The sequence below is a fragment of the Erythrolamprus reginae genome, chromosome 4 (assembly GCF_031021105.1).
Source record: "Erythrolamprus reginae isolate rEryReg1 chromosome 4, rEryReg1.hap1, whole genome shotgun sequence".
NCBI classification, from domain to species: Eukaryota; Metazoa; Chordata; class Lepidosauria; order Squamata; family Dipsadidae; genus Erythrolamprus; species Erythrolamprus reginae.
Window position 1 is genome coordinate 103,145,018 of NC_091953.1, and position 17,152 is coordinate 103,162,169.

At 36.2% G+C, this 17,152-nt stretch overlaps 2 protein-coding genes across 14 annotated transcripts in view; one reads left to right on the forward strand and one right to left on the reverse strand.

Moving 5' to 3' along the window:
* Nucleotides 1-17,152, forward strand: part of LOC139166905 (uncharacterized) — a 984,072-nt gene that overhangs the window by 190,856 nt on the left and 776,064 nt on the right. The window lies entirely within an intron of this gene.
* SEPTIN10 (septin 10) overlaps nucleotides 1-17,152 on the reverse strand; it is a 56,201-nt gene that overhangs the window by 25,381 nt on the left and 13,668 nt on the right. For 7 of the 13 annotated variants that reach the window (XM_070751101.1, XM_070751097.1, XM_070751098.1 and 4 more), the window contains 4 exons: nucleotides 11,459-11,527; nucleotides 8,459-8,570; nucleotides 5,601-5,796; nucleotides 2,915-3,101 (listed from right to left, as the gene is read on the reverse strand). In XM_070751101.1, coding sequence (XP_070607202.1) covers nucleotides 2,915-3,101; nucleotides 5,601-5,796; nucleotides 8,459-8,570; nucleotides 11,459-11,506 — 543 coding nt within the window. In that variant the 5' untranslated portion in view covers nucleotides 11,507-11,527. The remainder of the gene's footprint in view (nucleotides 1-2,914; nucleotides 3,102-5,600; nucleotides 5,797-8,458; nucleotides 8,571-11,458; nucleotides 11,528-17,152) is intronic. The other 6 variants (XM_070751099.1, XM_070751096.1, XM_070751095.1 and 3 more) reach the window with 2 other exon arrangements.

Genomic DNA, 17,152 nt, shown 5'->3' on the forward strand with positions numbered 1-17,152 from the left:
AAAATTTTAGAGTGTCTGAATGAATACTGGCAATCCCAAGTGAAACCTTTGATATGCGTATGAATAATGCAGAAAGGTTGCTTTCATGTCTTCTTGCCATTTTATTAAAGAGATGAGTATTGCTGCTTTGGGGTAAAATGATCCTTTTATAGTGGCTATATCAAGGCTTGTAGATGTTTTCTCCAGACTCAGCTACAAATGAAAACCAGATCTGTCCTCATCATTTTTAAACCTGACTTTCCAGATAATTAACAGTCTTTTATGACAACTTATCTCTGCCATAATAGTTTCTTTATGTTAGTTACTTATGTTTGGTAAGAACTGCAAAAAGAACTACATCAGTGCAAGGAATGGATGGAAATATTAAAAAAAAAACCAGTTAGAAACGGAAAGGAAATGGGAGGAAATAATCCAAGCCTAAAAGTGCTAAATCCAAATCACATTCCACCCCATTTTATCACCCCATAGATTACTAACAATAAACATTCTGCAGCCAATTTAGACTAGCAGAAAATGAGATTCCTACACAAACTTTTTGGTTTCAAACCTGAACACTATCTTCAAAACATAAACAAATGCTTTAAAATTAAATTAGTTTTGTATTACATTGATAATAAGATTAATTTTAAAAAATATTTGGAAGGTGAAGAGAGACCTTGTCAAATACACAATTTCTCTATCAACTCATTCACAACTATATTTCAGATGTGGGTGTATACCTATCTATCTTGTGATATCTTCATTAGATTTAGTCCATATTAAATAGACTAGAGATGAATCCATACAGGACTAACATGATGAGTAGCAGTTATTTAATAAGGAGTTCACTTTGTTCAGATGACTACCCTAGAGTTTTAATTAACTTGCTTATTCGGTTCAGCAACTTATGATAATAAATAGCAACTGTAAAAAAATTGTTGAAGCAGTACAAATTAATATTTTAATATATAGAGAACTCGTTTTTTTCATTCTCTCCAAGGTATACTTCTATTAATATTAGTTAGTTTTAAAATGATAATGAGCAATTGCTTTAAATAGCATCGAACATTTTACTTAATAGAATGACAGCACAAAGATTATTTCACTGCTGGAAGCATTTATAGAAAGCCTAGTCCATAGCTGTAATCTTTAAATAGATCAATACCAAATCAATATAATACAAGCGGGGGATTCATTTTATAGGAAACTGGACTCTAATTGGATGGGACTTCATGGTCATCTCCTCCAACCTATCCTTGCTAGCTGTTAAGAGCAACTTAAAATGGGGAATTTACTACTCTATTAACTAGATCATTCCAATGTTAGTGAGCTTTTACTGACAGAAAATTCCTTTTAATATTCATCTTGAATGTTTCTTTCAATTTCAATCTTAACGTCAGTTTGAAAACAAAATAGACCCACTCCATCTTAAACATGACTAACTTCCATACTTATATAGACCACAATCATATCTTCCTTCAGTCATTAGCATTACAGGTACTTTAAAACAATCCTAGTTACAATTATAGACAAGATTTTTAATTAGAATATAATTTCAGCACATGCCTCTAATTACAATAATGTAGCTACTTGGTAACAATGATTCCCATTTATTTCTTATACATTTTCCTCTCCCTTGACAGTCTGATTAAAGTTTTTGTTTTCTTCTACAATTCAACTTTGCAGTATATCGAAACATATCCAGGCTGTACACATTGTTACTTTTAGAAGCAGCTCATACCTTATGTCAAAACATGGCTTTCATTTTTTTACTTGAAGTTTAGGTGTGTTTTAGTGCAGAGCATATCCTTACAAAACATATCAATATCTAAACAGAAGTTGATCTTGAACAGCTGCCATGACATTACTATTAATTAGCTTATGTGTTCTGAAGGGCACTACAGACCAAATCAAACTCCAGAAATAAATCTGATATTTTAAAAATTATTTTCCCAAACGGGGAATAAATTATCCTATATTCCCTAATAGCAATCTTAGATTGCCAATTTATTTAGCAAGTAACTTACACCACTGGGACCTACTCATCAAATTGAGACAATGTTTATTTTTACTAAAACCTTTAATGCCACAACAATAAAAAAAAACCATTACATAGAATATTTGTATTGGAGAGAGAATAGTTGAGCCAGGTGGAGGAGTTAAATGAGGAATTAGTCTGAAATCCCTATGTGGGCACAAGATGGAGAAAGCTGACCCATCTTGAGTGCCACGGAACTATCTATCTATCTATCTATCTATCTATCTATCTATCTATCTATCTATCTATCTATCTGCCACGGAACTATCTATCTATCTATCTATCTATCTATCTATCTATCTATCTATCTATCTATCTATTTTTTTGTTTCTTAGATTTGTATGCTGCCCCTCTCCAAACTGCAAACTGTTAGTCTTAGAAGATGGACTTGAGCAATAAAACAGCTAATTGAACTCTTCTGTAGCTCTAGTTGTTTGTACCTAACACTATTACAGATAGTCCTCAACATACCATAACTTGTTATACTACTGTTCAAAGTTACCACTGATCCTATGCGGTGTTGTGGTCTTGTGATCAAAATTCAGGTGCTTGGTACCTCACAAGTATTTATCATGGTTGCAGCATCCTGAGGTCACCTCATTACCATTTATAACCATTCCAAGAGGCTTCCAACAACCAAAGTCAATGGAGGAAGTCAAATTCATTTAATGACTGGTGAAATACTTAATAACCATGACCAAAAAAGGTAATAAAATTGAGCATGATTCACTTAAGCCGCCCCGAGTCTACGGAGAGGGGCGGCATACAAATCTAATAAATTATTATTATTATTATTATTATTATTATTATTATTATTATTATTATTATTAACTACATCATCTACATTAAAAGATTGTATATTTTGCTTTTTTCCTAAAGGTGATTTTAAAATCTTACCTTGCTGTCAAGATTTTTCATTGTTAACAAATCAAGAGTTTTAAGGGAATGCCCTGTGGGTGAAATGAAATACAGACACACATGGATGCGAGTATCATGATAATTATATAAGGAACGCTTAATTTTCAGCTCTTCCTGGAGGTAGGCCTCAAATTGTGCATCGATATAATCAACAATTGGCTGATAACTGGAGAGAAAAAGAATCAGTTTTAGAACAAAGAGTTAAATTTCATTCCATATGCCTGCACAAGCTGGAGAGGATAACAATAATTTTAACAATCCAATTCTATTTTTATAAAAGTTTACTACCTGTTAATAACTCCAAATATTGTAAGCTATATCAATTGCTTTTTGAAACCATCTGTAGAGTTCAAGATCTTGTAAAACAGTCTCTGAGACTGCAAATATAATCTAATTCTGTCCAAGGACAGAAAATATTTTCTAACTACTGCAACAAATCTATATGTAAAACAATTTGTTAAAATATAATTCAGCAGTCTTCGGGGATTCATTTAATATTCCAGCAAAACTCATCACATTGTGTTAGAACATCAAAACAGTAGAGCCTTTCCCTATATTAGATTAGATTAGATTAGATTTATTGGATTTATATGCCGTCCCTCTCCGCAAACTCGGGGCGGCATATATATATATGCTAAAAAAAGAAAAACAAGCAAATGACAGCAATTTTTATTTTATTTAGAATAAGTTAAACTGTGAAGTCTTATAACCGAGTCAAATATAATCTAATGGATGTTACTTCTTCCTATTATTGTCCATTGTGCAAACTGCATAATTTATTCCACTGAAAGATAGAACACAACAATGCTACCATAATCCAAATATTATTACTTAATATTGAGAAAACAAGGAAGGAGGAACAGATACTTAACACCAGTTGTTATTGGTTGTCGGTTGTAAGGGACAAAGAGAGAGAAAAAGATGGAAAGGCAACAAGAACTGGGTTTAATTAGGGTTCAAGGATATTTCAAACTTGAGAGATGGATGACTTGTCATATTAATGTGAAGAGGTTCCTGGAATTCTGAAATTCACAAAAATTCTAGCAACTAAAATTCTATCCAGGTATTCTGTTTTTGCCACATATTTCTTAGAAACTAACCAGTGATATAGTAACTTCAAACAGTCATATCTTGAGGACTATCTGCACAGAAATAATCAATGAAAAGGAGGGGCTTAGTTTTGAGAAGAAGAGATTTTGTAGCTTAACCTTTTAGGAAAGGAAAATGCCTATAGATTGGGGGGAAGAAGAAGACTGGGCTAGACCTATCTATTGATTCCTATTCTTTTCCAGCGCTCACTTTCCCATGTTTTTGAGATGTCAATGAAATACAAAGAAACTGGGCAACATGTAATGGCAATTTAACATCAATTTACATCTTAAATATCTCAGAAAGAATCTGATTATTTACGGGACTGTCTTCTGCCTTACACCTCCCAGCAGCCAATTAGAGTCCACAGGGTTGACCTTCTCCATGTCCCGTCGGCCAAACAATGTTGACTGGTGGGACCGCATGGGAGGGCCTTTTCTGTGGAGGCTCCGGTTCTCTCGAACCAGCTTCCCCTGGAGATCCGTCCCACTCTTACCCTTCTGGCCTTCTGGCTCTGCCAGCAAATTGGTAGGGATCAAAATGATATAATGTAATGTAAATCACATTTAATAGAGCTATCCATGCAAACAGACAATTTGAGGGGCCAAACTGGTAAGGAATTACTGTGATATAATAATAATAATAATAATAATAATAATAATAATAATAATAATAATAACAATAATATATTAGATTTGTATGCCACCCCTCTCCGAAGACTCGGGGCGACTCACAACAACGATAAAAACAATATTATAATGGCACAAATCTAATATTAAAAAACTAAAAACCCTATCATAATTAAAAACCAAACTAAATTATAATAAGCCTGGGGGGAACAATGTCTCAAGTCCCCCATGCCTGGCGGTATAGGTGGGTCTTAAGTACTTTACGGAAGACAAGGAGGGTGGGAGCAGTTCTAATCTCCGGGGGGAGTTGATTCCAGAGGGCCGGGGCTGCCACAGAGAAGGCTCTTCCCCTGGGGCCCGCCAGACGACATGATATTGCGGGGCCAGACTTGGTAGAAAATTTAATGGAGAACAAGGCTGATTTAAGGGCTTAATTAAATATTGTAGAAGAAGCATTCAAAGGCAGTGAGCAAAATCTCAATGTAGGCCCACAAAGAATTCTATCAATAGAAAGTTTACAAGTTGTGTGCGCGCACGCACGCACGCACGCACGCACGCACACACACACCTAGTCCAAAGAGTGACCATAACACCAGAATCCAAACAATCATTCATTTGCAAATTTGTTTTTCTCTGAAATTATTTTACAACAGATGAAAATTGAGAGCTGCTTACAGCTGCCCAATGAAAAAATGAAGTTGTCACATGCAAGCCATTTGTCAAATATAGATTGTTGATCCTAACTAATATAAAACAATGAGGAAAACAGGTAAGAAGGAACATAGTTGCCAACTATAGGCAACAATTTAGAAATGATTACTAGTAGCTTTAATTAGATGTTATGCTTTATTGATATCCATGGTTATATTTGTTCTATTAGATAAAATAAATGCCAGGAATCTAGATCAGTAGCAGCAGGCAGCTCATTTGAATTAAGAGATACTGACCTATCTTCTTTGTTTATCTGGTCCCCAAATCCAACTGTATTTACAATTGTCAGCTTCAATCGGACATTGCTTTCCTGAAGCTCATAAGTCTGAGCTTTAAGCCTTACATTTGGCTGAAAGTGTGTTGACACATGATCATCGAAAGAGGTATTGAACAAGGTATCAATCAAAGTTGATTTTCCAATTCCTGTCTCTCCTAAAATTAAAGAGAGATTTTAAAAGTACAGTTATATAACAAATTGCACTTTGCATAAGTGTCATTGCAACACAAGAAGAAAAACTTCATTTCTACCATTTGAAAGTAATACAGTGAGTTTTCTTATAACTTTATAACGGATACAATTAGAAATGACTTTCCTTTTGTAATTTTTATACTAACATCTGAACAATATGCAAAAATATTTCTCAAAAATACATCAGGTGCACATTAGTTCACTCTGCAAACTGCAAGAACTGTTTCCATCAAGTCTTATTTCCTTCTATCTTCCTCTGTTATTTCCATATCACTGATTTCATCTTTTAATTTTGCTCTTTGGCCGTGATGATGAATCTATGACACGTGGGCCACAGGTGGCATGTGAAATCATGTCTGACAGCACGTAAGGCGTTGCCCTACATCAACTCCAACATGCATTTGTGCACTGGCCAGCTCATTTTTGGCATTCCGGAGGGCGAGGGAGGCCATTTTCGCCCTCCCCAGACTTCAGGGAAGCCTCCAGAGCTTGTGGATAATGAAAAACAGACCCAACGGGCCTACCAAAAGTTCAGAAATGAACTTCCCATTGGGCCATTTTTCACCCTCCCCAGGCTTCAGGAGGCTTTCCTAAAGTCTGGGTAGGGTGAAAAATGGCCCAAAGGGCCTACCGAAAATCTGGAGGCTTCATTGACGTCTGTGCGCACGCGTGCCATCATGTGCCCTTTTGTCACCCGAGCAAAAAACGGTTTACCATCACTGCTCTGTGGAAACTGTAACCACGAATCTGAAATCAAAGTGGGCCTTCTCCGGGTCCCGTCAACAAAACAATGTCGTTTGGCGGGGCGCAGGGGAAAAGCCTTCTCTGTGGCGGCCCCGGCCCTCTGGAACCAACTCCCACCGGAGATTAGAATTGCCCCCACCCTCCTTGCCTTTCGGAAGCTGCTTAAAACCCACCTCTGCCGTCAGGCATGGGGGAATTGAGGTATTCTTTCCCCCTAGGTCTTTATAATTTATGCATGTTATGTTTGTTTGTAGGGATGTTTGGTTTTAAAATAAGGGTTTTTTAGTTGTTTTAGTATTGGATTTATATGATGTTTTTATTACTGTTGTTAGCCGCCCCGAGTCTACAGAGAGGGGCGGCATACAAATCCAATAAATAAATAAATAAAGTGCCAAGTATGCAGAAAATAGCCTCTAACATGCTATTACTTTTTTAAAAATTCCATCTCATTCAACTCTCTTCAGATACTGTCTTAATAAGTTACTAGCATACATGGCTTTCTATTCTCGGTTACTCTCATATCAATCCTCTAAAATACAGTACACTGAGACAAAATAACTGAATAACTAAGGTCATAATGACTGATATAGGATGAAATATCCATTTTTAATCAAGTGTACATGAAGTCCTTGACTTATGATAATAATTGAGACAAGGATTTTCACTCTATGTCATTGTGATCATAAATCAGGTTGAACATAATTTTACAAAATCTTAACAGTGGTTACTAAGCAAATTCAATTTTTGTCAGAAACTGGCAAAAAAAAGGAAAGAAATGCAAATCATTGTTATGGAACTGCAGGTTACAGCAACCAGTTGTAAATAAGTTGTCAAGTGCACAAATTGCAATTTTGTGACCATGGCAGTGATACATTGGTCGTAAGTCAGTGAAGGGCTGCTCATCTTCGGGGCTACCAATGCACCCTCCGAAGCTGTCACTGGCATTCATGTGTCCGGTGCGCATGCACGTACCCATTGGTGCAAGATTTGGCTTCTCCGCATGTGCAGCAAGAAAAATCTTGTAGGAGGATGTGCGTGTGAGCGCAATTTTGGTGATTTTCGCTGATATTTTTGCTTCTGCGCATGCACAAAATTGAAAAATCGCCAAAAATCACAAGCTTTATCACACAAAATTTTGCTTGCGGCACATGCACAGAAGCCAAATCTCGCATCAGGGATGCACAGCTGCATGGCTCATTCCGGAATTTTCTACTGGGATGGCACACCTGAACATACTGGCTGCTGCCCATCACTGTCATAAGTGCCACTGTAAGTCATAAAAGACTTTTTTCCAAGTAGTAACTTGGAACCTTGGTTAAATAGTCATAAGCTATCTATTACTAAACTATACTGTTTATAATTAGACTCATAGCCTATTCTGCTTCAGCTGAGGTTCTGAATTTAAAAAGGAACAATAATATTTATTAAAGGTCTTATTTGCAAATTACTAATTCTTTTAACCCTGATAAGTATTTCCTGAAAATAGTAGGGAAATGTTTAGAAATGCTCGGTAGGAAAAATGGAATAGTATTTTCATTAAATAAATATAAAGGCCCTAAAAGCTATTTTTAACTAACAAAATAAACCAATGCGGAATTACTGCTAACCATAAAGAAACATTAAGCTATCAATAGATTTTATAATGTTTGTGAAGCTTAAAGAGTGAAAACAGTTAAGGAATATAAAGTACTTAACGAATTAATTGTATTTAATTGAGCAAATTAAGGAATTTACTGTAAAAAGGTAAATAAACTTAGTTATGTCACCCTTAAACCAGAATCTGGAGGTCAGCATTAATATCTTCGTCATTTTCATTGCTTCAGACTTTTCAACAGGACCTGTTTAAGTTAATTTACACTTTTTGAAAATTAAATTACTTACCAATACTGAGAATATTGAAGCAAAATCCTTGATGGATAGATCTGTTAACCAGTTGATCTGGTAAACTATCAAAACCAACATGGCCAGACAAGAATAAGGATCGAGAATTCTGCTGAAGTGAAACAGTATAAAATATTAGGGTATAAGACTGCATGCCATATAGTATCTATGACACTAATAAATATTGACAAATCTAAACATCACAATATTCTACATATTAAAACATTTGGTTTAACTTTTTCAACTAAATAAAAATCACTCAGGGCAGTTAATCTACAAATAGAATTTAAAAGCCAACATTACTGTTATTAATCTGCTGCACAATCATTACAAGTTATTCTTTCTTTATTGTAATACTTCCAAGGTATTTACTAGAGTAATTATTTCCAGTTCTTGAATAAACACTAGTCTATACCAATAAACTTAACACCAAAGAAGATGCATGCTTAGGGTTCCATCATTCTATTCATCCCTCTTTCGATGTAATTTCTCCTCCTCCTCAACCCTTTCATTAATTTCATCTCTTTTTTTGCCTAAAATACATTCTCTTTTCTTGTTTGGTGCTTCTATTACCAAATTACTTAGCCTTTCATTTGCAGAGCTTCAATACAGGCTGCAGGGAACAGCCAATTACAGATTACAGATCAGAGCTATTTGAAGTATTCGGACACTCTACAAAATATTTTGGAGAAACCGAAAAGGCATAAAATCTAGCAATACCTTGAAACTGAGGATAAGCTGGGGGGGATCACATTTTCTATTGCTTAGTCGTGTTTATATACTGGGAATTTCAGAGAGGGCCAGGAACTCTGCTGGACTTATAAAAGACAAGAAGCCTTATTTGTGAATATTGTTTGCAGCTTCTCTAACGTCTACTGGTCACTGGTCAGGATTTACTGAGCCATTTCATTCCCTTGAGAATCTACAGATATAGACAACTTCAGGGACTTCTGATGCTTTTTTCCCCATGATCAGCAGTGTTGAGAAGTTCCTAGTTCTGAGATATTTTTTATTGATTCATACAACTTTTATGTTGCTCCAGTTCTGGAGACTCTGAGCAGCTTGCAATATTAATGTCATAAGAAGATATCCTCAAAAGCTTAAATCCAAATTCTGAACTATACTCTTGAATAGGTTTCTGGTCAACCCTTCACATAGCCAAAACTACTCCATAACATCATAAGTATTATATTTATTTTGATCTTTAATATTTAAAATAATTGAAATGTCTTCATTAAGCTACCCATTACAATGTCTCCTTGCATAATAAATCCAAGGTCTGTATCTGTTGAGAACAGGTTTATTTTTTCTGCAACTAGGTATGGTTCAAGTGATAAACAGTCCATTCATACAATAGGTAACCACACCTATGCAAAGCCTTATTGGGAATATTCCACAACTGAGGAATTCTGGAGTAATCACTCCATCTTACTATGGATGCCTAAGATAATGCTCTCTCTTTTTCTTGCATTTCAAAGGTATGGAGGTCATTATTAACAGGACACTTAAGAAAATAAAACACATGAAAGGGGAAAGAGAATGGGGCTGTGTGAATGCACGTATGAGTGTACTAGGAATCATAGTTATAAGTAAGCTTCCTACTCTTTGTCGAGCTTTCCTACGGAGAGGGGCGGCATACAAATCCAATAAATAAATATCTCACTACAGGTTAAGTAGCAAGCTTACTTTAGGGCAGCAATGCCCAAATAAGAGAGAACTGATGACAGCAATGCTCTCCCAAAGGAAGCATATTTCTAGACCCAAACATCTATTAATAATGCCATGCAAGTATCTGTCGGCCACATCAGAGTACAGCATAACGTGCACACTTTGAGAAATACAATCCTATGAAATACAGTCATAGAAACTGGAACTGCTCCAGTGAAATGGCTTTTTTAAAATATTTTTTTCTCTAGTTTTCATACATACATCAATGCATATACCTTAGAACAGTGTTTCCCAACCTTGGCAACTTGAAGATATTTGGACTTCAACTCCCAGAATTCCCCAACCAGCATTCGCTGGCTGGGGAATTCTGGGGGTTGAAGTCCAAATATCTTCAAGTTGCCAAGGTTGGGAAACATTGTCTTAGAATATATCAATAATATACACAATTATACCCTTTTATCAATCTTCTTAAATTACTGTCCTACTTTGCAACTATTATTTCTCTTTTTTTACACCCCCCTCTTTCTTTCTACCTTCTTACACTTTCTCTCCCCTTCCTACTCCCTTCCACTCTTTCTCTTCTCCTTGCACCTTTCTATTTCCCCTTTCTTCTTCTTTGCCTTTCCTAGAGTGAATCTTATCCTAGTTTATCTCTCATTTGACAGACTGATGTTCCCGTATACTTTGAAACTATTGGTGTCTCTTCTAAATTTGCTATTTTTAATCATTTCTATACATGCAATTCTTTATTTTAGGTATACAGTATGCTGCTTATCTAATGCTACCTCCTTAAAAACCTTTTTTTCATCCAGGTCTACCATCATTAATTCTCCATTTTCTTCTTTTGTAATCATTCTAGTTTAATTTCTATGCATATTCATTTTCTACCCAATCATAAAATCGGTAAAATGGCTTTAAACAGCCCTTGGCAGCAAGAGATTTATCAACTGATATCCTCTCTGAATAGCCACTTAAAGAAATGTCTTCTTTGGAGCCTGAATAAACAATTGTTCAGGATGATCTACAAATATCCAAAGAATGCAAAGAATGCTCTGATAATGTAGATGGTAAGGTAGGGGAGGGGAGGAATTTATATAATGCTATGATAAATTTGCAGGCATTTAAGCTGCCTGGGACAGAATGGGACTGTCGGAAAGAAATTCTAGTCCCACCTCTTTCAACCCAACCCACCTCATAAGATCATCACTGTAGGGAAAATAGGAGGAAGATGTGTTGGGTATGTTCTCCCCCTAGAGTTATGTGTAAAAATAATAACAGTTGAGATACGGATAAATGGAATGGAACAGAACCGAACGGAATAGAATAACTCACTTTTCCTGCATCATGATTATCTGCCGGTGAAGTAAAAGGCTCTCTCATTCCAATATCAGGTTGATAGTACTGAAACAGTAAATAATAACATAATTCGGTGACAGTCAAATTAGAGAAATTTGAAAGAAAAGTAATTCTGATCATAATGGGAAAGCTATAGAGCAGTGGTGGCAAACCTATGGCACCGTGCCATAAGTGGCACATGGAGCCACATCTGAAAGCACGCGAGGCGTTGCCCTATGACCGCTCCAGCGCGCATGCATACGCTGGCCAACTGATTTTCTGTCTTCATTTAGGCCATTTTCACTCTCCTCAGGCTTTCGGACCAACTGGAAGTTTGAAAATGAAACGGAAGTGGAGCTGCCCTACTACTTACCTTCAGATAGTTGCAACCAGGCCTTGCGTTCCTTGGCCCATTTTTTCTGCAGTCAGCAAAACTTTCCTGAAGGCCTCTGCAGCCAATAACAGAGCATCCAGATGGTCATCAGCTACAGAGGCCTTCAGGAAAGCTTTGCCAGCTGCAGAAGTAATGGTGCGCGAGACCTGGTTGCAACTATCTGAAGGTATGTAGTAGGGCAGCTACACTTTCCTTTTGTTTCTGAACTTCCGGTTGGCACGTTGGGCCATTTTTTGGCATCCCCAGTTTCAGGGGGTTTTCCTAAACCCTGGGGAAAGTGAAAAACAGCCCAACGGGCCTACCGGAAGTCAGGAGGCTTCGGTGAGCCTGTCCAGATATACAGGGGGAGGGCTTGTGTGCATGCACAGGGGCGTCAGCACGCAGGTTGTATGTATGCACAGGAGGAGAGCACTGCATTATGGGTAAGGGAACATGCATGCACACCTTTTGGGCATCTGAGCAAAAAAAAGGTTTGCCATCACTGCTATAGAGAATAAGTGAGATGGGGTAAACCATTACATAGAAAATGAGGAGTGAAATGCTACTTAAGTCTTGGGAACTAAGTTAGTACAGTGTTCCCTCGATTTTCGCGGGTTCGAACTTCGCGAATAGCCTATACCACGGTTTTTCAAAAAATATTAATTAAAAAATACTTTGCAGGTTTTTTTCTATACCAGTTTTTCCCGCCCGAAGATGGCATACATCATCGCCAAACTAATAATTTTTGCAAATAAATAACAAAAAAAAAGTATTGTTAATAAATAATTATGTTTATAAATATCAGGATGACTAAGTGTCTTATTCAATGGTGCGTACCAGTAATAATGGTGAGTAAATGATTGTTAAGGGAATGGGAAATGGTAATTTAGGGGTTTAAAGTGTTACGGGAAGGCTTGTGATACTGTCTATAGCCAAAAATGGTGTATTTACTTCCGCATCTCTACTTCGCAGAAATTCGACTTTCGTGGGTGGTCTTGGAACGCATCCCCCGTAAAAATCGAGGGAACACTGTACTTGGAAAAGCTACTCCATGATTCACAGGAATATGAAGGGTAGGAGAGATCAACACAGACTTCTCAAGATACTGTTATTAAAGCCAAACTTATTAAGGTGTAGTTCTAGTCATTTCAGTGATTAGTTGGCTTCTTGACCTGGCCAACATCAAAGGGCTGACATAAATACATTTAAAGGGGATAACTTTTTGGTTAATTACAAGTATTTCAATTAAATATATTGATTAATTAAGCAGCATTGTAGAAAACATTGTAATATGGAGCCACTGTGCCCAGTGATTAGAATGCAGTACATTAAAGCATTGGGTTTAAAACTAAACAAGGAGAAAAGTAACTTAGAATTGAGGAGAAATTTCTTGACAGAACGGTTGATTAGTGGAACAGCTTGCCTCCAGAAGTTGTGAATTCCCCAACACTGGAAGTTTCGAAGCAGATGCTGGATAACCATCTGTCTGAAGTATAGTGTAGGCTTACCTGCCTAAGCAGGGGGTTGGACCAAGGTCCCTTCCAATTCTGTTGTTGTTGTGATTATTATGATGATTATGATTAGAACTGCAGGTTAACTCACTACTCACTCCAGAAGTTCAAGATCATGACCAGCTCAAGGCTGACTTAACCTTTCTGAGGTTGGTAAAATGAGGACCCAGATTGTTGGGGGCAATACGCTGACATTGTAAACAGCGCACTGTATGCTGTAAAACGCTATGAATTGGTATTTAAGTTCTCAGCTTGCAAGCAGACATTTCCCCGCCACTTAATAGGTCTTATGTATTACTTATCTAACTATAAGAAAATAAATACAATTGCACTTAAACAGGAAGGGAATATGCTTCAAGGCAAAGCACCAGCCTCTAGTGTCTGTTTCCATGAACACATCTTAGCTATCTAGCCATTGTTATTAAATAAAACTGGTAAACAGTCAGTTTAGTACCATATTTCAAAATGTGCCCAATTGTCCTTAAAAAAAAAGAGCAAAGGTAGACTGAACTGCAAATAAGGATTTAGGGAACAATCTCATTGGTATGTGATTTGTGAACAGACATGTCCCTCATAGTAATGGTTTTTGAAATTACCTCCAACATATTTTTAAAAATTCAGTGTTCCTACCAATCTCTCCCGTTCAAGGTTATATATACTTCCATAAAAGCAACAACTGTAAAAAAAAAAAAAAGCATCCTTATCAACTTCCCCAGGAATAAACAAACTGACTTCACTTCTGGATGGATATCCTAAGATTGTTCCACAATCCTTTCTCAAACTACCCTACATTTAGCATGACGACGAGTTCATTGTTTGTTCTACAGAAATATACTAGAGTATAACATTCTTCTATGTAGGGCCCACATTTGACTCATTTACTAGCTTTACATCTCCAAAAACCAAATCCTATGTTTTAATAGTTGCTACATAACTTACGTATATTTTATGATGTGATCACATACCAAAATAATTAATGCCACTGACATTATCTTAAAAGGCAAAAACCAAGATTTAAACAGAGGCGAACGGAATTTTACTTTAGCTATGAATTCACCTTAAAACTCAGCAGGTCTAAAAATAAATAAACAGAAAACAATGTTAATGACAAAAACATGAGTATACGACAAATTAGGAAATTAGAAGAAACTACTAAACTCCAAACTACAAAAAAAATGAAGTACTGTACTTAGGATTAATATTAACAAACAAAACAATTACACTTAAAAAAGACAATTATGGCAAATTATTGCAAGATACCAAAAAAAATTTAGAGAAATGGAAAGACCTACAAATATCAATGTTAGGCAGAATATCTGTAATAAAAATGGATATTCTTCCCAAATTTTTATATCTTTTTCAGACAGCTCCGATTAACTTGGAACCAAACTTTTTTAAAGAAATCAATAAAATCATCTCCAAATTCATCTGGCAAAACAAAAGGCCAAGAATAAAATATGTGTATCTCCAAGATAATAGAATTAGAGGAGGCCTGGGGCTCCCGGATCTAAAATTATACTATAAAGCGGCAAGCCTAATTTGGATAAAAGAGTGGATTAACTTAAAAAATAAGAGAATACTTGTATTAGAAGGCCATGACTTACAAACAGGCTGGCATGCGCATTTATGGAAAGATAAATTGCAAAAACAAACTATATTTGACAGGCACTTGATTCGTAAATCACTACTAAAAACCTGGTACGAAATTAAAAATAAACACTACGACAAAATTCCAAGATGGCTTTCCACTATGGAAGCCATCATCTACCCAAATTTGATCGACATAGCCAAAACCATCCAGTACACAGACATATTACACCCAAACGGGGAACTCAAATCTAGACAAGAACTGGAAAGATTAAATCATAAAACTCAGCTAATTTAGTGATGTAAATTCCATGATTTAAATACACTCAAGAGGAAAAACTGTTGGCACATTACATAATGTATGTACCAAAAGAAAAGAAGACGCATGTCTTGAATAGTTATAAAAGTGAAGACTTAGGATCTGTTGTTAAAATAACAACTCCTTGCAGCTCTAGCCAGCTTGTCCTAAAGCAGGGATAGGCAAAGTTGGCTCTTCTATGACATGTGGACTTCAACTCCCAGAATTCCTGAGCAATCATGATGCCAGCTCAGGAATTCTGGGAGTTGAAGTCCACATGTCATAGAAGAGCCAACTTTAACTACCCCTGTCCTAAAGCAAAGAATCCCACCAGTGATAATTCAACAATGGGAAAAATCATTCCATTCCTCGTATCCTTGATCCAGAGAACAATAGGTGATTTCCACCCCCTTTGAAGTTTCTCTGGTAGAGGCTTTCCCCTAGCAATAGGCAGTGTCAAAGTCAAACAAGAGATGGCACATTCTTTCTCTTCTTCTACAAGTCTGAAACTGATTGCTCAGATGAATTCTTTCAAATTCCATTTAAACTTACTAGTTTCATTTCCTTGCCTAAGGGATCTTGCCTTATGCTGGATCAAAGATTATGAACCCAAACAAGTTATTCTGTATGCGTAACCATGAAGAAAAACCAGTCAACAACCACTGTGTTAGGAATCTGGTGATTTCATAACATAACATGAATACCTAAATACTGGGTATGAAGATTCTAGGTATTAATATACTTTAAAAGTTGTATAATAGATTTCAGATGACAGCTTATTACGGTTTTTCAGTTTTGTGACAAATCCAGAGAGCTCAGATCAATGATACAATGATACAGTAAGGGTTTTTACAAACAGGAAATAATTTATTTTTATTATTGTCTTATTTGCCTTACTGGGGTTTACTGTTTTGCATTCACCTTTATTTTATCTGCATTTTACAAGGTTAACATTTTCTATTTTTCTATGGAATTTGTAAGATTTTTGTAACCACAAGAGGGAGCTCTGATAAAGAAAGTCTACTCTAGCTTTTCACTTTTGTAATAAAATTTAAGACAGTGCAGAATATGCTTGGACTTTTAGTATACAAATTAGTACAAGTAATACAAATTGCAATAATACAATTTTAATATATTCAATATACATTTTTAATGTAAAAATATTAATACAAGCAATATAAATCAATACAAGTCAGTTGAGTAGTCCTCAACTTACACCAATGGACTTCAAAATTCCTTTGCTTAAAGTGAGACAGTTGCATTTCATTTTAGAAACTTTTTGCCATGATTGTTAAAGGAATCACTGCAGGTGTTAAGTAAATGATGTGGTGATTGAAAAAATTTTGCAGATCAACAAAAGATGATTCTTAATAAACCCATTACAAAAAGCTGAAACTAAAGAATTAATTTTTAAAAGCTGAAACTAAGATTTTAGGACTTGATACTTTGAGCATATAACTATCTTCAAATTTCGAAGGGCACTAACTCTAGCAAACTGTAATGCCCATAGCAGTTCTGGAGGGGCAATAAAAAACCATCCCATAACGCAGTGTTTCCCAACCTTGGCAACTTGAAGATATTTGGACTTCAACTCCCAGAATTCCCCAGCCAGTGAATGCTGGCTGGGGAATTCTGGGAATTGAAGTCCAGATATCTTCAAGTTGCCAAGGTTGGGAAACACTGCCATAATGTAACAATATGGAACACTGGTTTAACAGCTGTGGACAGGAAGAGACTACAGAGAGTAATCAATTCACCACCTGAAATCATTGGTCGCCCTCTAACACCACTGGATGACATCGCCAAGTCTCACTATTTCAGCAGAATAAGGAAAATACTTAACAGATAATTCTTACCAGTAGTAGGTTCTAAAACACTTTACTACAGGTTCTCTCTCTCACGCGCGCGCGCACACACTTCTG